Below are 25,105 nucleotides of genomic sequence, written 5' to 3' on the forward strand. Positions count from 1 at the left end.
TGATAATAATGAGAAATGAATGAAATGATGGAATGAATAAAGTGGGAGGAAATGGAAGAACTCCGATAAAACCCAAGCACACGTTGTTTGTCAACCACAAAAAATTTATTTAAAAAATAATATGATATTTCACTATATAAATTCTATATGTGCACTACTTACTTCCAAACAAAATGAACATAAACACGTGATAAAAGAATTAGTGGATTTACTAGTAGAGAAATATATTTACATTTACGGACAGTGCAAATAAATCAATTTTCAGTTAATAAACATCAATGTTTTCTCACTGCAACTTTTAAATTATCATCCCACCTTATCTAAAAATCAATACCAATCTTGCCTGAGATTTCTTGCTAACGATAGAAAAAAAACTCGACATTAGAGCAACAAATAGCGCACAAGTAACCCTTAATGCCGACGTTTGAATTCTTTTAATCGGAGTATTATAGCCCTAGGCTTATAGCTATAAGTTAAGCCAAATCTCACAATTTGATGAAGAATTCCTGCTAAAAGGTAGCAGCCCCAAACTCGGAATTACAGCATCAATTAACATATAAATAACCATATTTCTCACGTTTGATTGTCTTCGATTCGAGATGTCTAACCTTAAGGGGTTTTAGCATGATGTCGAGCTAGACTCGCCCACTTTGATTCCGATTTTCTGCTAAAAGGTAGGAGCCCAAAAATCAGGATTAGAGCAACTAATTAGCCCATAATTCTGGCGTTTGAATTTTTAGGATCGGACCATTGTAACCGTATGTTTTTTTTTTAGCTTGAAGACAAGCTAGACTCGCCCATTTTGAATCCGATTTCCCGCTTAACAGAAGGGGCCCAATAATTAAGATTAGAGCAGTTAATTAGCCCATAAATAGTCCATAATTCTGGCGTTTGAATTTTTTCGATCGGATCATTGTAGCCATATGAGAGGTTTTAGCTTGATGTCAAGCTAGACTCGCCCATTTTGATTTGTATATCCCGCAAAACAGTAACAGCCAAAACATTGGGATTAGAGCAACTAATCAGCCCATAAATACTAAATAATTCTGGCGTTATGGATCGATAGGACCATTGTAACCGGTTGGGTGGTTCTAGTTTGATGTCAAGCTAGACTCGCCGATTTTGTTTCTGATTTCCCGCTAAACATTAGGAGCCCAAAAATTGGGATATTGGCAACTGATTAGCCCATAAATAGAACATAATTCCAGCGTTTGAATTTTTTCAATCGTATCATTGTAAACGTAACCGTATGGGGGGTTCTAGCTTAATGTCAAGCAATTCTATCCCATTTTGATTTCGATTTGCCGCTAAACAGTAAGAGCACAAAAGTTGGGTTTTAGAGCAACTAATTAGCCCACAAATAGCCCATAATTCTGACGTTTGAATTTTTTACATCGTACCATTTTAACTGAATGGGGGGTTCTAGCTTGATATCAAGCTAGACTCGCCCATTTTGATTCCGATTTCTCGCTAAACAGTAGGAACCCAAAAATCGGGAGTAGCCCATAATTAGCCCATAATTCTGGCGTTTGAATTTTTTCGATCGGACCATTGTAACCGAATGGGGGGGGGGTTCTAGCTTGATGTCAAGCTAGACTCGCCCATTTTGAATCCGATTTCCCGCTAAACAGTAGGAGCCCAAAAATTGTGATTAGAATAACTAATTAGCCCATAAATATCCCATAATTCTGAGATATGTTCCAGTCGTTTTAGTGTTGGTGGTTGGTATAACTTGACAAGCGTTGAGCTTGCTGAAAGCATAATACGAATTGTTTCGCACATTTCTTCTTACTACGCTTAATAAAAATGAACATTTCCACGTGTTTTATTTGCATTGCGCTTTAAAATAAATACTTTAGATCTAGCTGATCACGGAAAGCCCTCCTTTCGCTCATTCCTTGACGCTAACTAGTCTGAATTTGCGACTAAATTTCGATGTTATTCGTGTGCTGAAAACAATGACTGCTATATTTGTAAGTCATCTGTCAGTTTAGGGGAAATTGCGCCATTCAGTAGGGAAACGGCTTAGAAAAATAAAGGATGCATGTTTGTCAAGTGTCTACGATAATACTGAAACACGAAGAGTAAAAAAAGTAACAAAATATAGTTTCTTTGAAAAGTAAACTATTTATTTATTGTCGGTTACTTGAATATACCCGAATTATGAACTGGAAGATCGGAGGCATGATGTAATAGTCGAACGAATAGTAAGAGAATTCCTAAGTACATCCCGTACAGACAAAATTAAGAAAACTAACATCAAAGTTAAATGGTATAATAAAACGACTACGACCATTGAAAATCCCAGGTTCTCATCAAATAAGAAAATATAGTTGTAAAACACCTCCCTAACGTATGTATATTATATTTAGATTATATCATGAACAATATAATGAAATTTTGCTATTTTCCTAAAGCATCGAAAATAGCCAAGGTGATAAGCGTTCCTAAAACCAACAAGAATGCTAAAATTTCTCAGATACATAGACCTATCAGTCTTCTGAATACCATGGCCAAAGTAGTCGAAAGTATAGTATTCAGAAGACTCAGAAGCTTTCTTTCAACACATAATATAATCATAACTGAACAATTCGAATTTAAGCACAACATTCTACGACACACCAACTAGTGCGTGCAATAGAATTTATCACAGACAGATATAATAAGAGACAAATAACAGGCGCGGCCCTGCTAGATGTGGAGAAAGGTGTTGGTTCCCGGGAATCCTATATAAATGATACAATGTAAGATTCCCGACTATCTAACTCATTTTGTATATTCAGATCTTAAAAACAGAAAATTCTTCGTAGAGCACGAAAGAAAAGCTACTAAGGAAACAGACATTAAAGCAGGAGTCCCTCAGGGATCCATTTTAGGACCACTTCTTTCTCTTAATATGTTAACGATATACCAAAAACAACCAAAACACAAATAGCAATGTATGCTGATGATACAATTCTATATGCATCATCATTCTTGCCGGATCAGCTCACGAAGTACATACAGGAACACCTAAACGAACTCAAACTCTGGCTTAAGAGCTGGAAAATAAAAGTCAATGCTGAAAAGTGTGAAGCTATGAAGTTTACTAAAAAAAATACAAACGAACGCCAAATTACCAACTAACTCTTTATAACACATCAATAGAATGGAAAAATAAAATTAAATATTTGGGAGTAATACTACTTAAAAGATTTACATTTAAATATCACATTAACTCCCAAAGAAATAAAGTAGAGCTAGACTACGAATCGTAGCCGAACTTTTCCTCTCATCTGCCCTCAATACGCAAAGCAAAGTTGTACAAAATGCTTGTTAGATCAATAGTCACATATGCAACACCAGCATGGGCTTTTTCAGCACCTTGTTATTTGCACGCTTTGCAGAGACTTCAGAACAACTCTGTACAACTCTGTATAGTAACAAATTATTCCCGGTATTTGTCTGTTCTGCGACTAGAGGAGCGTCTAAGGTTGACTGATGAAGGACCAATGCAATATTTATTAAAAAAACACATGCCAGTCTGTGAAAGCAGTAGACAGCGCCCTTGTGAACTGTCTGGGTAGCTATTCAATTCCAAAAGGCTACTACAAATACAAACAACCATTTCATGCACTACAATAGAAATCCAGTTAAAGAGACTTTTGACAATAATTAAAAGAGACATATAAATATGTAAATAAAAAGGTAAGATGAGGCCTGTTAGGCAGAGAGAGAGAGAGATAAAATATATTATTCAAATTGTTAAATTATTACTCTTATTAACAAAATTAACAAGTCCAAATAGGATACTAGTATCAAACTAATATATCACTGACTATAATATATTTATATACTACACAATCATGAAAAAATACCATTAACCAAACTTTACCAAACTACAGACAACTTAACAAAATAGTTGATACAATCAACTTCCAACAAGGAAATTACTCGAAGGTAGCTGGAACGGGTGAATGCGAACGAAAAGGAAAGCATGTATAATGTTAGCGCCCCGCAGTGAAGACCGTTTTTCTGCATGTGCCATATCGACAGGGTATCTATAACGTCTGACCCTGGGCCATTTTTGCGGAAACGGCTTGGTGCATGGAAACATCGGCGCACACGCATCGTATTATTTTTCGGGGCACATATGCTGAATGGAAACGTACTGCCCCAAGGCGCTCGGAGGGTTCGAGACTGGGTCGCTTCACAATTTTCAAATGGTAAAGGGATCAAGTAGTATATCGTTTGAAATGTATTATGAAAAGACACAAACTGCAAGAAGTTCCTAGTTAGTATGCGCACCCTATGCAAAATGGTGGTCACACTCTTTCATGACATTTTGACTGTCTACCATTTTGTACAGGGTGAACGTAGAGACTCGGGACTTGATCCATCTTGTTCCTCTTCACAATAACTTTCCAATGATCTACTACTTGCCCCTTACCATTTGAAATTTTTTGTTGGACCCTGTCTAGGATCTCCGCGGGACCCTGGGACACAACTGTTTCATTCAAAATGTGTGCCTCTAAAACTAATAGGATACGTGTTCACTGATCTTTCCATCCACCCGATCGTTTTCAGCAAAACTGGCCCGGGGTCAGACTTTATAGACGTCCTGTAGTTATGGCATGTACTCTACTTTGTCCTGCTCTTGCGAATGTTTATACCATCTTGCAGGAAAACGGACATCACGCTTTATTTCCAGGGTACTAACATTACACATGCTTTCCTTTTTGTGCGTATTTACCCGTTCGAGCCCAAGTACTTGTAAGTTAGGAAATCAACACAGACTGTAAAGGTGCTTTTACATGGATTTTTGCCACCTCTTCTCAGTGAGGTTTTCCCATGTAAATACTTGAGCATGTGCATGAATGATAAAGGGAATTCTCCTGGACTTCATGTGTTTCCCCCAGGTTTTTCCTTCTACTACCCAAGCCAATGGTGAGGCGAAAAATATTCACGCGCTTTTCCCATCTTCTTTGTTACCTTTTTTCTTTCTCTAATTCACACTGTCCATGTAATGTCTGGATAAAAACCGTGACACGACACAACATTCGACATGCTGCTTCACCTGTGGGCATGTAGGATGTGCATGTAGATATAGGTTGTTGCACCACTCACGGACGAGCTTTCTTGCTAAGGGGCCCCTCTTATCTCTAGTTTATTTTCCTATTTCCCAAACGCTATCAACTGAAGGAGTATGTCACAGAAGAGAGCAAACAGCCAGTCTTCTCAGATGTGCTGCTTAGTGATACTTTACGCAAATAAATACCGCAAAGCACAACATTCAACTACACATACGGCTTTTATAGGAGGGATAGATACTGTTTCTCTGTCGGCTAAACCCCCTATCGCGGACCAAGATTGCTCTGGTCGTATAGCTTAAACAGGCCTTGTCGACAGTCGGCTGACAGGAACTCAGGGCTATTCTTTTTAAATAGCATAGAGACAATCACTCAGAAATTAGAGCAAATAGGCCCTGTCCAGGACCAAAACTCAATATAGTTATCCGTACCCATAAAGAAGCTGATTCCCTCCCATCCGGATCTTTTCAGGGCCAAAGCCAATTAACATAGATCAAAGCAAACTTCAACATGGTTTAACAACACAATGAAAAGGAGATTCAATCCTCAACGCAGAAGAATAACCAAGGCCCAAGAAACACGCAACATGAAGAGGAAATACCTACTCTCCTAGACGCTTGCCGTTGCGCGCAGTACGAAGCTGGACTCAGGAAAGCTGTAGTTAACGTAGCACCGGAGCTCATGAGAGCCACCACTAACAAAGAAGATATGCTGAGGGAGAGATTAAGAGAGGAAAGGGCAAAATGTATCACTGGAACCATAACACGCAACAAGAAGTCTACCTAGGTATCCTCATGTATTTCGCCGACCAACACACTCGACAAACTTCATTCAGCATTTCCATATAACTGAATTCGGTCTTCACGAAAAATATATCATCCTAAGATCAGCACAAGAAGAAGAAGCCATTCACAGCTGCAAAAAAGAGGAGAATACTACACCATTGACTCCAATAACCTCGGAAGATTAATCCTATAATCAGGACAGAGAACAACCCCAACGCTAACCTCATCCCGAAAGAAGAAAAGCCTACCCACTCCCTCACCAACAAGCCACAAACATTCCACTAGGATTCCAAGCAACGACAGAACTCAACGGGAAACCACGCAAACACCCACCAATGAAGACAAAGAAAAGGTTAGGACCTTTCAAGGGCCAGATCGGACCACCTCACACAAGTTCCAAGAAACCCCTGGAATTCTCCACCAGACCCCTACAACAAGTAGAGAGAAACCAAAGAAGACAAAAAGAAATGACTCCTCTGCAATACGAACCACGCTGCAAGAACACACAGAAGAACAAAAGGACCAACTTTTACATGCATGCTCAAAGGAGTTGCCACCAACATCGAAACAAAAGAAATCATGCAGTACCTGAGAAAATGTAACATAGACTTCACTAACATAGTCTGGATCACTTCCAACAAGAGACCTATTGCACTCATAAGATTGTTCTCACTAAACCCGTTAGAAGACAATTCAATTATCAAGTAAGATGTCTACATCAAAGATCGCCACTACAAAGCGGAAGCCCCCCAAAAGCACACCAAGTCCCCGTCCATGCTGGAACTGTTTCCAGTACTTCCTTCGGACACAACAATGCTCTAACCTACGAATATGCTGCCGGTGTGACAAACACCATAAACTCCAGTGGAATAGGCCCATCGATACTAACTTCTGTGCAACTTGCGAAAAGAAGGACACCGCACGGAACACAACAGATGCCCAAGAAGACCTCGCAGACACACACATAATTAGAAGCCGAATATCACCCTAGCCCCTAACTCAAATTGCAAGACGTTGCCGACCCCGTTCGGGACCAAATTCCACAGCAATAATCAACATAAAAAACACAACAGATGCAAGAAGACGTCAGGACTGAACCCATTCCCAAGAACATCAAAGAAGCCACAAAGGAAACAGTAAACACTACCACAAAAAACATCATGAACTGGGTCTCATCTCTAATAGTCATCACCATGGAACCAGCCAAACAAACCATACTCAATAGAGCAATGCAAAGTACCGGTGCAAGAATAATGAACTCAACCGTAAATATCCTACAAATCACTACAAGAGATTTATACATCTGCAAAACGCAAGCCAACAGCACGGAAAACAGGAAAGCAAGAACCATCAACACATGGCAACTTTAAAAACAAAATGATGAGCACTAACAACTCAATAACAACACACCAACAGTTTTTCAATAAATTGCAGAGTTTTCTGTTTTGGTGATATCCATGGAAGGCACAGGTAACCCCGCAACAAACAACTGTCTAGGAAAAAGAACAAACATTAGCTACAACGGCCCTCACTTATCTTCAGGAAGTCACATCGGTAAAATTTCCAATTTTGTCGCTGCACTAAGGAAAGAAAACATAAAACATACACTGGAAAGTACTGCTTATACAGGTATCAGTAGAGCTAAATTATACACGAGAACGTTTTTACCAGTTCCGAATTTTATTATTATTCTTATTATAAATGGTGTAATATAAAATCACTCTAATATAAATAGTTCAGTAATACTGGGTAAAGACAGATATCTCAACGCGCGAGCATCCCAAGGAAGGATCTCCACAGAGTTCCCGGCAAGCTAGGTAGAGTGGATTTAGGATTCTGCAGGATTATATATAAAATTACCATTATTGAAGGTAGTAGTGCAGGGAAGGAGGTTATTTTCCTTTGAGACAGCTATTATCTTGTAATTATTTAATATTCTCGAAATCTAAATAATTTATTAGGTTATACGTACATAATTTTCGTTCTTTTATAGAGTGAACATGTCGACTGCAACAGTATTTGTGCTTATGCTTCTGGCTGTGATGATGCCAGGTACTATTTCATGGGATTGTGACCGTGAACCAAAAGATGGTGGCTACAGAATGCAAGTGAACAATAGGTATAGAATTACCATCAGCGCCAACTCAAATAGATACATTCCTGAACAACAGTATCTAGGTAAGTAAGGAGAATTAACTCATGTCATATTACCATCACACATTTCTGATTTCTTATATATTAGTCAAATTTTGAATTATATATATAATGCAATTATAGAGGAAAACGCAATGTAACTGAAATTTTGTACATCTAATATCAAACATGAACTATGTGTATTATAATCCTTCAAATAATAAGCAAAGGTGACAAAATAGTATCACAGTAAAGGTACTCTAGATCACAGATAAGAGACACTCTATGAGTGTACCCCATTTGTAGTATCAGGTTAGATAGTATCTATTTATCCATATTTACCACATATCTGTGCTTACCTCGGTAATATAGTATTTACTTACTATGTGTATACTAATACTCACTTAACCTTACGTGGGAGAATGGGGTTATAGTTATTTATGAGAAACAATGACTACTCAATAATCTGCCTTTTGCTATCTCATTTTATTATGTGATTTTATCTACACAAGATGTGGGTGTGACTCTTACAGGGCTATTCTAGACCCGATAGTGACTACGGATTAATATGTGAGTCACCCACCTGTAAATAGATTATTAGCATTATCTCAATGTTTTAAGTAACAGACGTAATTGTCCATCAGCGATACATAGATTGATATACAAATCAAAGAGTGTATAGCATTACAATGGAATACTGCTATTATTATTATAATTGTTACTGTTATTATACTACTACTCGGGTTTATCATAACCTTCGGTTACGAGGACTGTGAGAATCGCATTGCCTGACCATACTGATGTGTGAAATTAAGAAAAACCATAAAATATACAACTTACATGTTCAGATCCATCAATACTGCTGACTTAACCTAGAAGCGTTAAGACGAGACTCTCGCGTATACTCGAGACGAGACTAAACCGCGTTTATAGATGCGAGCCAAGACCGACCGAGACTCGATCTAAGACTGAACCAAACTGAACACCCTGGTTTAGAAACCAGTAGTTTTTATATTTGCCTTATTTGTTATTTTTCTTTCTCATGTCCTTCCGGGCCAGTACATTCTAGACTATGAAATAATAGTTTTGTGACGTATGCATGGAAAACACAGCTTTTAAACTTTCACTGACGAAATTGTTTTGTCGTATGGGTATTATTCAGTTTCCTGGTGTCCTTCTACCTGTTTTTTTGACCAAACCAATAATAACTTATTTTTCACTTTGGTATTTTTCCTGGTGACATTCACTTTTAATAATAAAATGTATGATCTTTGAAATTATAAAAATTTCGATCAAACTCGATGTTATCGTGATATTCCCCCACTTAAAAAAATAATACTGAGCAATCCTGTAATGGATGCCCAAAGTTGTGAATTTCGATCATAGTTCGATGGTCACCCTGTATAAGGAGTTCAGCAAGGCACTGGAAAACACTATGTGTCGTGAAACTCGTGAAGCACACTTCCTATGTACTAGATGCAATGTCAGTTTCATACCTAGAATGCTTGGTGCAGGGACATAGGGAAGAAGAATAACATCAACTAGCCATTGGTACCAAGGGTGGCTAATAAGGCATAAGGTTGTAATAGCGGTGTACATACAGCGTTAACCTCTTTAGTACAGTGACTACATCTAAAGAGTATGTCCAAGAAGGACGAACAACCTATAATTAAATGTATCGATGGGATCCAGAAGAGTAAAGCGTTAAAAGTTGCATATCAATTTGCATTTATACATTGTAAAAAAAAGGATTGTCTGACTCGTATGGCAGGCAATGGATTATCACACCCGTTAATCATTATATTCATGTTACAGATATGAACAATATAAACACAAAATATATATATATATATACATATGTAACTTAAAATGAACCAACTAAATAAAGTAATTACATAGATACATAAATATCAGGGGAATGTTGTATATTCCACTGGTTTTTCCTTTATGCACAAACCTTAGCCTCTGGACAAAATGTGCATCCAAGATGCACCTGTAATTCCCTTTCAGTGCAATCTGCCATGAGGGTAAACGTTAATGAAGGCAGAAAGAGTTAAAGGAAGGGGAATGAAAGGTTAGTAGGCATAAGAGAATGTGATCAGGAAAAGGGAGATAGCATACGGTTTTTAGTTTTTTTTTTGAAGGATAAAACGAATAGAAAATACCACCACCAACTAATATGAGAGAATATTTACAATGGTGTTTGTGAGAAATATCTCGGGCTAAGCAATGAATCCATAGTAGGAGATGCAGGTCTGGATGGAGTGGTACATGAATCAGGTGCAGGATCGTGTGGCGAAGGTGTTGATGCACGGTGTCCTTCCAAACGTGTTAACAGAAGGCGCTCTTCCCCATTGTTATGAGTGGAAGAAGCACATAGGCGAGGATGCGTGAACTGTGACGTAATATTTGAATTATAGAATCTGGAACGTGGTTTGGGTCTGCCATATCGACACCAACAGAGGCAAAAAATAAAGGATATCACACATCCTACAGTACTCACGGCACTGATAATTGTAACCAGAGTTACCATATCGAAGGGGGTTTGGGCCCTCACGGGATGTACTGCAATAAGGCCAAAAACAGAGACGAGCCACCTGAAAGGGAGAAAACGAACTCGTCTTACAGGTAGTCTAGAATTGAGCTAGTAAAACGAAATGCAAATTCTAGTTCTATGTTTTTTTTTGTTTTTTGTTTTTTTTTAATATATGGCTTGCCTTATGGCTGGCAATAATTTACTTCCCAAGAGGTAGCTGTACGAGTTGGAGGAAATAACACAGTTAATTTTAGTACAGAAGAATTCGTTGACCTGGTGAAGGTCAAGGTGGGAATTCCTTCTTGGCAGGATGGCCACCTGACTGGCGCAGGATTCACTGATGCGTGCGAATGCACTTGCATTGTGAGGCTCCTGACTACGACCGTAAAAGATCAGGAAGGAGGGGGAAACCCTGAGTGAAAGTATTTCCCAAGCTATGCAAATCGAACGGGGTCGTTCATTAATGTTATTAATTGAGTGTGGGCTGTGCACGTTGTGGGGACGATGCTCGAAGAGGATGGCTTGGTAAGTACCAAGATACTATTAACGTACATTTCGGTTGGGCGCGACGCGAAAGATATTCTTTTTTTGTGTTTGTATATGGATTTGTGTGTCGTGTTTGTACACACAAAAATGTGTCTCGGGAAAACGTGGGAACAAATGCATTCAGTGGAGTGAAAGGCAAGGAATGTAAGTTTATTGCCACGGGAATGAGCTTGCTTATTGCCGTATCTATTTATGAGACGTTCTCATTTTTTTTTGTTTTGCATAGAGAGGAAGAAGAAATGGGTGGGTCAGGGAATAGGGCTACATACAACCTATGTTGTATTTTCCTGGGGATATATTATATTTTGTTTCTTTTTTTTTGTAAACTCAGAAACTCAGCCTATGCTGAAGTCTATCTAAATCTTTCTCCTTCTTCCGAAAGAAATGCATTTGTTGCCAAAGTGGTTTTTGAACTACACGGAAATTATGTGTAAGAAACCGAATGGAGTATATATCGTTGTTATGCGTAACACTGTAGTATATATATTTTTGGGGGGGGGACTCATGTTAATCAAATGAATGAATGTCCCGTGTAACCGTATAGTACTTTATGCGATTACGTGTTGTTCGCCGAGAAAAGATGCAAAATATTGGTTAGAGAATTTTGTATTTGTTTGTAGTTACTTTCGCATAGGAATTATTCAAATATTGATCGGAGCGAGGGAAGTGTGGGAATTAGCATATGTGAGTATAAGGTATATTAGATACTGTAACTATTATGTTGCCCATTTTGGAGGTCAATGTGGTGGGTATTCCCTCGAGATTCCAGGGGGACCAGAGCCCTTATAATCTTAGGGGGACCAATGTAATTGGTGCACTCGTACAATTCGGGGGGAACCAAAGCCCTTAGAATTTAAGGGGGCGCATGTCTCCCTTGAATTATCTATTGTTTTTACACAATCAAACCTTTTACAGTGAACAAACTCGTTCTGTAAACAGTTGTTATGTTGGAAAATGCATCATGATTGACATTAATCGTGGTCCAATTGTGAAGTACCATGAGAAACTTACTGAAGCCCGTGGGTGTATGCCTAAGTTTTTGCCTACTATTGAGAATAAAAGTAAATAATGTAACGTATGGAATTCTAAATAAGCTATTCCTCGTATGAATGAATGCATCATATATGTGTACGTAAGATCATTTGTCTCTGAAAGGGAAAGAGGAGGGTAACATACGGTAGTCTACGAAGCATGTAGGATTACTCGTAGAACGAATAGCTGCACAAGCTGCATATACACTGAGACGTGTCCGCATTAGGTATAAGAACCTAAGTAGACAAGTAATACTCAATAACAAGCTGGTTCATGAAGTAGTGACGAAAATGAAATCAGTTACACATGGATTAGAAAACCAATATGGCTGCTACGCGTATGCACGCTGGCGTGGACCAAGCAGTCATTATGTATAAGTGTAAAAATGTGCATGCAATGGCTGTAAATAGTCATTTGCTCCGTTTTCGTATACGAATAACCCACATGGGAGGGGCCTGGGGGGGTCTACGGCACTAGATAGTGGCGGAGGTAGAGGGGTAGACACGGGTAGGTGGGGTTTGCGGAACCTCAGGATACTAAGGCAGGGTATGATATATGTGAAAACAAGAGACAAAGTCGGGCGTTTGAGCATATATATGTATATATATGGTGCATTTATACATGGAATGCTACACGATTACTCTGCTACCAATGAATGTAGTTACAGATATTGTCTGTACTTCAATATATACAGATTTTCATCCGGTATATACAGTTTCAGACGTGATTTTGCTATTGGGACCTGTTGACCGTTCATTAAGACCATATATGAATTACCATCTAGGCGGCTGTGAATTTCAAAGGGGCCATCAAATAGTTGTTGAATACTCCTGCAATCACCGGGTTTGGCATATATGCGTTGCACAACGACTTTAGATCCAGGAAGAAACTCTGTCGGTTGCTTCTTAGAATGCAATTTTTCGCGTTGCCGTTCAAATATTTGATTCCTTCGGTATAACACGTAGTCCCGCGTTTCCCGTGCAAGAGTTAGCCTCTCATGATTGCTTAGTTCTTGGTCGGGTGCATTAAGCACACGATCAATAATGAACGCAGGTTCGATACCAAACAGGATCGAGAAGGGACTGACGCGAAGTTCCGTGAGGGGTGTCTTATTTACACTAGCAGTGGCGGTTTGTAGAAAGTCCGGCCATCGTGCGTGTTGTTCCTTGGTAAGGAAACGTAATGCATTCTGGATGGCTCCGATTCGATTCTCAGCGTGCCCCAAAGTTTGATGATGGTGGGGGAGGGCGTAACGAACTTCTACCCCCATACTTGCTAAGAATTGCCGCGTTTTCGTGGACGTATGGGATGTTTGTTTGTCCATAAACAGTAGAGATGGACAGGAGTAGGGCGTCACTATATGGTCCATAAAGAAACTAATGAAAGCTTCTGACGTTGGGGATCTTACAGGTGCAGTAATAACAAACCCACTGGCATGGTCTGTCGCCAAATAGAAGTACTGATATTGATCTGGTTCGGAAGCGATTAACTTCCCGGCCAAGTCAATTGAAAGGCACTTGAAGATGGTGTCGTGGGGTAGTTGTTGCACTGTTTCGACAGACGGTTTATACGATCTTTTAAATAGAGAGCATTCGTGACACCTGGCTAATTTCCGATATAGCCATTGTTTCATCTGCGGAAAGTAATACTTTGATTTAACTAGCAGATGTAATTTGGTAAATCCCGGGTGGGTTAATGAATGCGTGTGTAGTTCATCAAAGATCGAATTCCGTAATCTGTTAGGAACGCAGAGTACTAGTCTGTCGTTAGGTATGGCCTTGATCTTCCTATACAGGATACCATTCGAAATCGTGAATTGCTTTTTCCATTGGTTATATTGGCGCTGAGAAGTATCTTCAGTTTGTAAGGCGCGTATAATCTTTCCTAGAAATGAGTCCTGGCGCTGTAGTTCACCTACATCAACTCGTTTGTCGAGAGCCAGCATTTGGTACTCATGCGGGGTTTCTTCCGCTTCCGCTATCGTTTCCTGCGTAACCGGGAGTGGGTTCCTACTCATCATGTCTGCCAATCCGTTCTTGCTTCCGGTCAAATGTTTGATATTAAAAGAGAATGTGCTAAAGAAATCTCGCCACCTCAGTAATTTGGGACTAAGGTGATTCGAGGTTTTCATGGCTGTGACCGCTAGTGAGTCGGTGTAAATAGTGAATTCCTGTCCAATTAAATATTTATAGAATTTTTTTAGCCCAAAATAGACCGCATATAATTCAAGCTCATATATGGGTGGGGGCGTCTTCCTTGGCGGATGACGGGATGATGCAAACTGCACCGGGTGCCAGTCGGCATCAGAGGCGCGTTTTTGTAATAAACAGGCCCCGACGCCAATTAAACTGGAGTCTACCACCAGGGCATGCTCCGTATCTTGGGTTGAATATATCTGAAGAAGGGGTGGGTTAGTTAGAGCCTGGCGCATTTGTTGAAATGCACTCTCGCATTCATCTGTCCACACGAATCTCTTCGGAGAGCCTTTTAGAGCTTGATAAAGCGGTGCTAGGTTCAGTGAGATATTGGCAAAGAAAGTTCGAAAGAAATTCACCGAGGCCAACCAAGACCGTAATTGCTTGACAGTTTGGGGCTTGGGGATGCTCAAAATAGCCTCAATCTTAGCTGGGTCTGGTTGTATATGACCTGCTCGGATTATAAAGCCAAGACATTTTAGTGTTGTCACACCAAACATTGATTTTTTGAGATTGAACAAAACCGAGTAACGTTGTGCAGTCGCTAGTACTTTCTCTAGACTTACCAACAGTTCGTCAAACGAGCGCGCCCCTAAATAAAGGTCATCCACATACATAGTAAGGTGGTTGGGATCCACGTTTTCAAAAATGTCACGCAATATGCGTTGGAGCATAATCGTGCTGTTAACATGCCCCATGGGCATGGCTGTCAGTTGGTACATGGAATGCTTAAGATTTAGGGACGGTACGGAAAATGCAGTAAAAGGACGGTCCTCAGGGTCTAAGGGGACCTGAAAAAAAGACTGCGATAAATCGAAACAGCAGTAGTACGTAGCGTCTGCTAGGTTCTCAATAACGTCCGCCATATTGGCTGGAGAATCCCGGATTGGATGGCAGGCAAGATTGAGTCTACGTAAATCCAAACAAATGCGCAGATCGTCAGAATTAGGTTTTGGAACTACTAGAATATTATTCCGAGTTGCTGAATTGCTTAATTCAATAATGCCCATCTCTAATAATTTCAGTACTTGGTGTTTTGCCCTAGGCCGTAATCGGTGTGGCACCGTAAACATCGGGGATCGAAAGGGTTCTCGAGATTTTAAGTCAAGAGTGGCTTCATATGCATCTATATGGGAAAAATCAGTGTCAGACCATTTGAAAACACTGGCATACTTAGTAAGCACATCCCTTAATTTCTGTTGTTGTTCATTACTCAACTCTTTGTTAATTTTGAATTGTTGTGAATCAATAAGGTGACCAATTTTCGCAAGCCGTTCTGTAGTTTTCTGTTGTGCATGCTCAGCTGTCGGTGTAAACAACTTACGTACTGTGTTTACATGTAGCGACTCAGGAATGTCAGGTAGAACAGACGCAATAGCCAAAGGCGTTCCCTTGTGAAAGTGTTTGGGTTTGGAAGCCAGATTTACAACGGGAACCGCTATGTTGTCTGTACTAGCTACTGTGTGAGCAATAAAGCAACGTTTTAGGTTGCTGTTAATGGGTGTATGTATGTGAACAGCACTGAAATTGACACCTAACGGTATATCAAGTGGAATGTAAACAACTGAGCGTGGAGGGACGGTTGTGGTTTGTTTACAAACCAACGTAAAGTGTTGATTCGTCTGCACTTTCGAAGCAACTGCAGGAGGGAATTGAGTAGAGCCTACGGGTATATTCTGATCTGAATTTGGACGACAGCCAAAATGACGTAATGTGAGTGTATTATTCCGATATTCAATTACGGCTTGATGAGTTTTCAAAAAATTATTAGCCAAAATAATAGGAAATTTAGGAATTGGAATAAGCCTAAATAAAACCGTAAATGATTTTCCGGCCAAATTAATCTTAATGTATGCTGCATACTTAAGCGATAACGGTTTCTCGCTTACACCATACAGATTTGTTTCCATCTTAAATACAGTCACATTGCGTGGTAAGGCTGTCCACGGTAACAGGGAGCTCTCTGCTCCTGTATCAATCAGAAAACGGCGTTTTACGTTCCCTATCGAACCCTGAACGTAAAATAATTGGCCTTCGGATTGTAGTGGCAGGGTGAGAATGGTTGGAGATAACGTATCATGGTTAGGGACTGGCGGTTGAGATGGTCTTGAAGGGGCTGGCTCAGGAGCTGAAGGCTCCTGAGGCAAATTCAGTTTTTCGGTTCGGGAACAGGTTCGAACGGTTTAGGTGGTTGGGCTGCCGGGGGAGAGGGATGGGGTGGGAAAGCGTAAGGAGTCGGTGGGGGATATCCGTAATACGGATAAGGCGTGGCATACGGAGGGTATGCCGGAGGAAATTGCCCATAATAGGCGTGGTAACTATCATTGCCTTTTGGAAATGTATTATTTTGCTTCTTCTTCTTCTTCTGATTCTTTGCTTTGGCCTGCTGGGCCAAGTTCGATTCCTTGTTCTTGTTACCCTGTTTGGTTTTTGGCGCAGGAGGCTTATCGTGCCGATGATTACACTTAGCACAATTGGTACATGCTTCCTGGCTTCTGCGGTGATCCTGCTGATAGGATGGAGCAGGAGAAGTTGCGCGGGGGTGGGGGGTCTGGATGAAGTTTCTGCAAAATGTACATGAGCCTTATGGGAGTTGAACTGAAGCTGTAACTTGTCCAGCTTGTCCATTATTTCGGCGTATGGGTCTGCTTGCCTAACCTGGGGAGTAGAATATACGGTGGGGTTGGCAGTAGCTTGCGGGGCCACTGGGGGAAGCTGAGGGTCACATGACACGACCCGCTGTTGTTCCGCGATGCGCTGGTGTAATAACAGGTCGGCTTTCTGCCTGGTAAATGCTTCCTTAATTAAGGCATCAAAATTCGCGAACGTCTTTTGAGAAAAATAATGCATGTGTTGGGGAAGCATAGCAATAACAGCATCTGCCATAAAATGTTTAAAGGGAAGGGTGGGATTATACTTATCTGCCAAGAACTTTTTTTCAAATAAGTAGTGCGTTAGTGGTTCGCCCGGGGCTTGAACTCGCGATCTGTAGGCATTAAGTGCTGTTAATGGTATCTGACAAGACCCAAATTGCTCCTCAAACGCAGCTTTCAAACCCGCCCAGTCTTTGTTCCGTAAAGACTCTTCCTGTGTCTTGTACCAATACAAAGGCGGTCCACTTAAGCATGTGGGAAAGATAGCTTTAATCCGATCGGGTGTCCACGCGTTGATCTCGGCCAAACGTTCAAAATTTGCCAAAAATCTGTCAACACTTTCAGACGGTCCATCGGAAAATACATCTAAGGAGACAGGGGGAAGGATCATGGAAACCGGTGTTGCACTATTAGACCTACTTTGTGATCGAGTATTAGCCATAGTTAACTAGTGAAAGTAGCAAAATAAAAGATAAAAATTGCACTGAGAGCGAATCACAAGTTTGAGTAACCAACACTACACATAGAAATAAGGCTTATGCATTACACATAATTATGTTCAGGCAGTACAATCATAAGTCCTCTTATTCATTTCGGGGAGCCATATCACAGTTAAAGGTACTCTTGGACACAGATAAGAGACACTCTATGAGTGTACCCCATTTGTAGTATCAGGTTAGATAGTATCTATTTATCCATATTTACCACATATCTGTGCTTACCTCGGTAATATAGTATTTACTTACTATGTGTATACTAATACTCACTTAACCTTACGTGGGAGAATGGGGTTATAGTTATTTATGAGAAACAATGACTACTCAATAATCTGCCTTTTGCTATCTCATTTTATTATGTGATTTTATCTACACAAGATGTGGGTGTGACTCTTACAGGGCTATTCTAGACCCGATAGTGACTACGGATTAATATGTGAGTCACCCACCTGTAAATAGATTATTAGCATTATCTCAATGTTTTAAGTAACAGACGTAATTGTCCATCAGCGATACATAGATTGATATACAAATCAAAGAGTGTATAGCATTACAATGGAATACTGCTATTATTATTATAATTGTTACTGTTATTATACTACTACTCGGGTTTATCATAACCTTCGGTTACGAGGACTGTGAGAATCGCATTGCCTGACCATACTGATGTGTGAAATTAAGAAAAACCATAAAATATACAACTTACATGTTCAGATCCATCAATACTGCTGACTTAACCTAGAAGCGTTAAGACGAGACTCTCGCGTATACTCGAGACGAGACTAAACCGCGTTTATAGATGCGAGCCAAGACCGACCGAGACTCGATCTAAGACTGAACCAAACTGAACACCCTGGTTTAGAAACCAGTAGTTTTTATATTTGCCTTATTTGTTATTTTTCTTTCTCATGTCCTTCCGGGCCAGTACATTCTAGACTATGAAATAATAGTTTTGTGACGTATGCATGGAAAACACAGCTTTTAAACTTTCACTGACGAAATTGTTTTGTCGTATGGGTATTATTCAGTTTCCTGGTGTCCTTCTACCTGTTTTTTTGACCAAACCAATAATAACTTATTTTTCACTTTGGTATTTTTCCTGGTGACATTCACTTTTAATAATAAAATGTATGATCTTTGAAATTATAAAAATTTCGATCAAACTCGATGTTATCGTGATAATAGATTAATCTGAAGCCTTAGGTTGAGTAGTTCTTTTTTGATAGTTATACCATCAAAAGAATGAAAAATAATGACACTTTGTTTTTCTCTAATTACTGTACCTCTTACCTGTATCATTATCTTATTTATCTTTGGTATTATATCACATACTGTACGTCTACCTTCTCCTTTTAGAATGTTTAAATATCACATAAACCAAATATCAGTACTATCCCTTTACACAGTAAAGGGAATTTAGCTGCGTAAATAATATATGAAATCGTGTGGTGACGGTTTCGAGGTACTACATGCCACTGACACAACATTGTAGATGCCTAAATGCAAAGAGGCTCTACACTTCTCACATATACATTTCAATCCACACAAAGGGGCACTAAATATTTGACACTCAGTATGGTGGCTTCAGCTGACACCGTCAGTGGCGTCTCCTACTACGTTGTGTTCCATGTCTATTGCCAATGAATGCGTTTCGTCGTTTCAAGTTGAAGTAACAATCCCGACCTATATATATTTGACTTTTATATTTCATGCTAACTCCTGCCTTGCCGCGTGGCCCTGGTAAAAGTATATTATTATAACTCTATGTTACTAATTTTACCCTTGTGCTTTTACTACTCCGTTTTCAATTTGTCTATATAGTGTTGTGTTTCGTGGCAGATTCCTTACTGAATTTACAAATTGACAGGTGCAACAAAACCTTTGCAGTATAATACTCCCAATCTCTTCTCTTGCCCTTCTGAATTTATAGCAAGTGACCTACCAATATGGTAGCAAATTATAATGAACCCCATTGGTGGAGAAGAAAACTCGGAAAGGTTATTGCATCACAATCTTGTGCTGGTTGAAGTCCAATAACATTGAACTTCAACTTCGAGCACTGATAAAGTTTTTGAATACACAGAGCATAGCACCGATTGAAATCCATCGTCAGCTGTATCGTTGCAAAAATGTCAATGCTGACCCTGTGCGCCTTGCTTTGTGCTCTAGGGTCAGTTTTTTCAACACAAATCTTCTTGATCAACAGGCACTCCATGACAGTGGTGTGCAATAAGGAGCGAAAAATCTGCAGGAACTGCTTGCTTATGCCGTTAGACCCACGGACCTGGCACAGCTGACGATGGATTTCGATTGGTACTATGCCCTGTGCATTCAAAAACTTTATCACTCCTCGCACTTCACACTCGGCGGGAGCTGGAATAGGAACGCCAATCTTCAATCACTGTCACGACGCTACTGAGAGAATGCGGGAAGTTCCGCTAGTGCATGTGCCATGCTAGGACCTTACTCTCTCACGTACACGCAGTCGCTTCGCGCAACATACCGTTTCCTAGCTATGGGACGCGTGGGAAACTTACTTTCTGGACGCGCCTCGTAAATGAATAAAAAGTAGAACGGCAAATTAGGGAAGGAAATTGATAAAGACATGGAAGTATACCTAGGAACGATAGATGTATAGGTGGCAAGAGGAATTAAAATGATAGGAAAATTTTAATAATTTATATGGAGGTTAACTCAATTGAAATAAAAAAGTAGCAAAGGAGACTCCTATGACAATACAGAAACCTATGGCAAAGGGGACTCCTAGGAGGCAAAAGAGACTAGGAGTCTTTAATAAACAAAATACAGTTTGAGACAGATGAAAGGACTACTTTGATGAATTGTATGGCAAGAACACAACTGTGAATTTCGGGAATTTAAAAAGGGAATTAAGTAAACGGGAATATCGAAGAAATCGCGATACTAAGATACAAGTTCTTAAAACCTATACCAAAATGAAGAATTGAAAGAATGTTAATATACCTATTTGTGTACATTAAAAATATTGAGAAAAAAGGAAAAGAATATTCGGAATTTGTAATCAAATTACGAATATGTATGGGGACTATAAAACTACACTGGTGCAAATGAATTTAAGAACACCTGGTAAGAATACACGAATCTGGCATATAAGTTGGTATACAACAAAATGATCGTTTGTAGTACTGTTTCCAACACTGCACCAGTGAAACGTCCTAAAAATGCTATAAAACATATAGTACCAGAATTAAAAGAAAGAGAAACTATCTGGAGCAACCACACAAGTAAATGTTCAAATGCTTAACAGGTCGTATATATGTTGTCTGTCTGTCTGGGAGATGATTGTTGCCAAAGCCGGATAGCGGTCAGATACTGTCCCATCATGCTCCACATGGCATGTGCGCGATAAGCCTTATGTCCGGGGACCTACAAGCTAGAGAAGACGGCGTATACTAGGCGTAGGTCACCTAAGAAGAGATGCTGCTGGAAGATAGGACCGTAGAAAGTGTCCAGATAAGATCCAGATCAGGATTGACGACATCACTAATGCTCGACATATTAGTTATATGCTCCTAAATAAAGACCGAGCGCGAGTGGGGTACGTTGCTTATTACTACCTCTCTTATTAAATAGCAGAAAGCCAACTGTGGATCCTATATGACGAATGAGAGTTTGATGGATTTTCCCTTCAGTTACAAGTATACACATACAAACAGGCTAGTCACTATGTCTAAGATAAAAGCTAATCTCATCGCTGAATAATACCACTCTCCATTCATTTTGCTACCGTAGTCTCTTTTGAAACCATTGAAAATATTCTTACCGATGAGTAGATGTCAGATGTCATTGAGCAAAAGGAGCATAGGGTGGTATATCAATCTTCAACATTCGATTGGAGTCGTGCGGTTTGTTTACTGTTACGGGAACCAAGGTGGTTCTGATTGCAGTGACGGTTGCCGTCCTATCAGTTACGGTGGCGTGAATGATCCTTGTCTTAGTTATGTCTCGGAGGAACGTCGCTTGTAGGAACCCTCTACCTCCTATATATACCATCGATGTTCCACTGAAGTTTCATGAAACACGAGCGGCAATGTAACGGAATAACCATAGAAGGAAACCTAAGAAAGATAAAGGATAAATTAATGGATAGACTTCAAATTATAATTCTAACGTAAAGATGAAGTTCTCTAAGGATGTTAATGTATTGAAACTTCTAAATTTGTTATATGTGGTCCACCAGTGAAAGAAGAAAAATATTATGAGTTATATATTGAGATAGAAATCAAATTTTGCTACAATTTAGTTTAAGTGGCTTCCCATTAAGATCACAATTTTGACGTTAAATTTAGTTTAGGTCTACAAGTAGAGTGTGTTTTAAAAAGAATAATCTGATTTCAAACATTCATAACTGTGTAGATTTTTATCCGTTCTGAACCATCAATGAATTGTCGAAAATAAGGAATTTTCAAGTTTCACGTGGTTGTTGGTAGTGCGCTTCCTTCACCAGTCACTTCAGTGTGCATTTTCGCAGATCCCAAGAGTTTCAGTATTCGCACGCTACCCTGTATTATTTTTCGCGCGCTACCGTAGCCAGCTATTTGAAGTTGGTCATGAAAACTATACAGAAAAATTTGGGCAAGAGAACAGAGCCCAACCAATCCTTGCAGGGCTTCTAACCCGTTCCTACTACTACTTTTACTACTGCAACAACTACTACTACCCCTTTTACTACTACTACTTTTACTACTAGTACTATTACTACTTATACTATGGATCCATGTAAAACATATAAAAAAAACTTTTCTTGGTCCGGGTTTAAACCACGCCAAAAGCGACTTTCATTACTAGCGCGCTTGGTAAATCACTTATTTTTAGTATAATTTTCAATGACAAAAGTGCATTGAAAACTAAAAAAATAAGAACTTTCCTTGGGTCGGGTTTGAAACCACCACGCTCACTAGAACACTAGGGTTACGAGGGTCGATAGCAGCTAACGTTTGCTTTCTGCTATATGTATATCATGACTCTTGATGTTCTATCTGTATCGGCCAATAAGATCAGAGGATACCTGAAATCTTTGGGATCCGCAAATATGCCTACAATGTTTATCAGAGAGTGTTTGTAATGATTGCGCAGCAGAAATTATTTTTCACTTGTCGAAGTGTAAGTCCGCAAATACCGTTAAGCCTGAATTTTGTTGACAATATCCTGGTGTTACAACTCCTACTGCTCAGAGCAGAGCGCAAAATTTCCGGTCGTCAGATCGCCATTGGCGACTAGAAATTTAGAGCTGGCGACCAGTGTTTAGTAGGAATGGTTTCTGCCTAAACTCACAGGGCTGCGCAGTTTCTGTTTCGCACGAAAATAATTGACACTGAGTGAGAGAAAACACGGAATGTGAAGTCTTCACAACGTAATTTGTCCCTCCTCTCCCACCTTCAATCGAAATGGTTTTCCTTTTGGCCCGTCAATGTGAGAGATCATTCCCCCCTCCTGTTTGAAGCTAGAACAGCTGGGAGGATAGATCAACCAATCATGTCACGATGTCAGTGATAAAGAAATAAATAAATATCAAAATAAGTAAATATATAAAATATTTTTAAAAAACTAAATATTTGTATACAACGCCGGATACAGGATTTTCTGACAGAGGGTGCACTAATAACAACCAGTACATTTGAATAAAATTTAAATTTTTAAAATGCCTTCAGGCGTCTGTGGTATGCATGAGGAATTGACTTAAACTATTTCTTTTTCAGAACTCCACGTTTTTTAAGCCCGAAACGGAAACATGACATGAAATTTTCGGAAAGTATATTTTCATTGCTAGCTCCTCATTTTAGATAGTGTATATTCACAACGGAGAGGAGGTGCACGTGCTCCGGTGCATCCCCCTAAATCCGTCCCTGTTTGCATAAGATACCGTTATCACTGCAATCGACAACTGGTACTTCAGTGCAGAGAGAGAGCGTTACACAAACGTGAAATCTTAAGATAAAATGATTGTCTAATTCAAAATTGATTATCCTGAATTAAATTGTCTGGTTTCGAAATTTTATGCGCTGAAGTAATCTCTTTCTTTGTCAAACCAAAAGCCGTGGAGAAGGGGGGAACCCCTCATAATTTGTAAGTGAGAGATACTGGGACCATGTCAAAAGAAAATGTGGAGCGCATCCTTCAGTTTCACACGTAGTCCTCAAAAGTCTACCGTATGAACATGTCCCGTGTATCCCAAAAGGAACATTTGAACACCATGATTAGCTTTCTAATCTAAAGTGTCATGTTCTATACTATTAATACAATTTACATTTTAAATCGGATGATTCTTCTTGAAATATTCTCTATTTTTTTGTTCTGGTCATCCCTCTCAATTTTAACATCCCAGAGACGCCCACAGATTAGGCGGTAATGAGAGAATTAGTTCTACTCTTTTATTAGACATAAATAAATTTATCTGTTGTTGTCGAATTTATAGTGAGATTCGGAACTGGCAAGGAGTAAATATTTAACGTGATAAGTTAAAATACCACTTTGTTCAAGCTACATCATTGCAAAAATGAAATATTAAAAAATGCAATTAATTATCTTTATTAATTTTGCAGTGACGTTAGAAGGCAGCCCACCATTCATAGAGTTTGCTCTGGTAGCAGAACCTTTGTACGAGAAGCCAGGCGTATATCCGACTCCCGTGGGCTACTTCCAAGCGTACGATCCTGGACTCACGAAATTCAGTTGGCGATGTCCCAACATGATCACTCAAGCATCACTGCGAAGGAAGTCCTCGGTGAAAGTTCTATGGATCGCTCCACCGAGGGGTAGTGGATGTGTAGTTTTCAGGTAAATATTAATTACTCATAATTTGTCCTCTCTGACTTCATCTCAAGTGACCAAAATACTCGATAAAAATTAAAATATCAACGAAGTTGAACATAATTTCAATTAATAATAAAGTTGCAGAAAGTTGTTGATATAAAGACTATATTAAGCAATATTATTAGCATTTAGCGAAAACAAATGTCCAAAGATAAGACATAGAGTAGACTCTCGCTAATCCGGCCGTTTCTTGCAAATAGGGGTGTTGGATTAGCGGAAATGTCGGATTATTGGTAGTATCTGAAATTGAATGTAACACATACAATGCTATACTTTATTAGATTCTAAATATAAAGTTACATACATTATAACAGAAAAACTAGTGAAACTTAATACCTGAGATTGTACATAGATTACCATTCACTATGAAACCTGTCCCAAATATTCAGTTGAAGCAATGAAGATGCTCGATGGTGGTATGCATTATCACACAACCGATTTACAAGCAACAATATACGAAACCCAACAATAGTACTGTATTTTTTCGAATCTACAGTTATAAACAAATACAATTGTTGATAGATTGTTGTAACGTTATGCGGCAGACGCCAGATGTGTGATCAGATTACTCAAAGGACGAACTATTG

General features: G+C 39.4%; 1 protein-coding gene across 2 annotated transcripts in view; it reads left to right on the top strand.

The window, feature by feature from the left end:
- Positions 1-25,105, top strand: part of LOC145681020 (spondin-1-like) — a 91,569-nt gene that overhangs the window by 19,888 nt on the left and 46,576 nt on the right. The window contains exons 2-3 of one of the 2 annotated variants that reach the window (XM_081752309.1): positions 7,848-8,032; positions 24,248-24,482. In XM_081752309.1, coding sequence (XP_081608435.1) covers positions 7,855-8,032; positions 24,248-24,482 — 413 coding nt within the window. In that variant the 5' untranslated portion in view covers positions 7,848-7,854. Of the gene's footprint in view, positions 1-7,847; positions 8,033-10,707; positions 11,049-24,247; positions 24,483-25,105 lie in introns of those variants that run through there. The other variant, XM_081752310.1, reaches the window with a different exon arrangement.

Source organism: Thermobia domestica, chromosome 3, assembly GCF_964235325.1.
Source record: "Thermobia domestica chromosome 3, izTheDome1.hap1.1, whole genome shotgun sequence".
NCBI lineage: Eukaryota > Metazoa > Arthropoda > Insecta > Zygentoma > Lepismatidae > Thermobia > Thermobia domestica.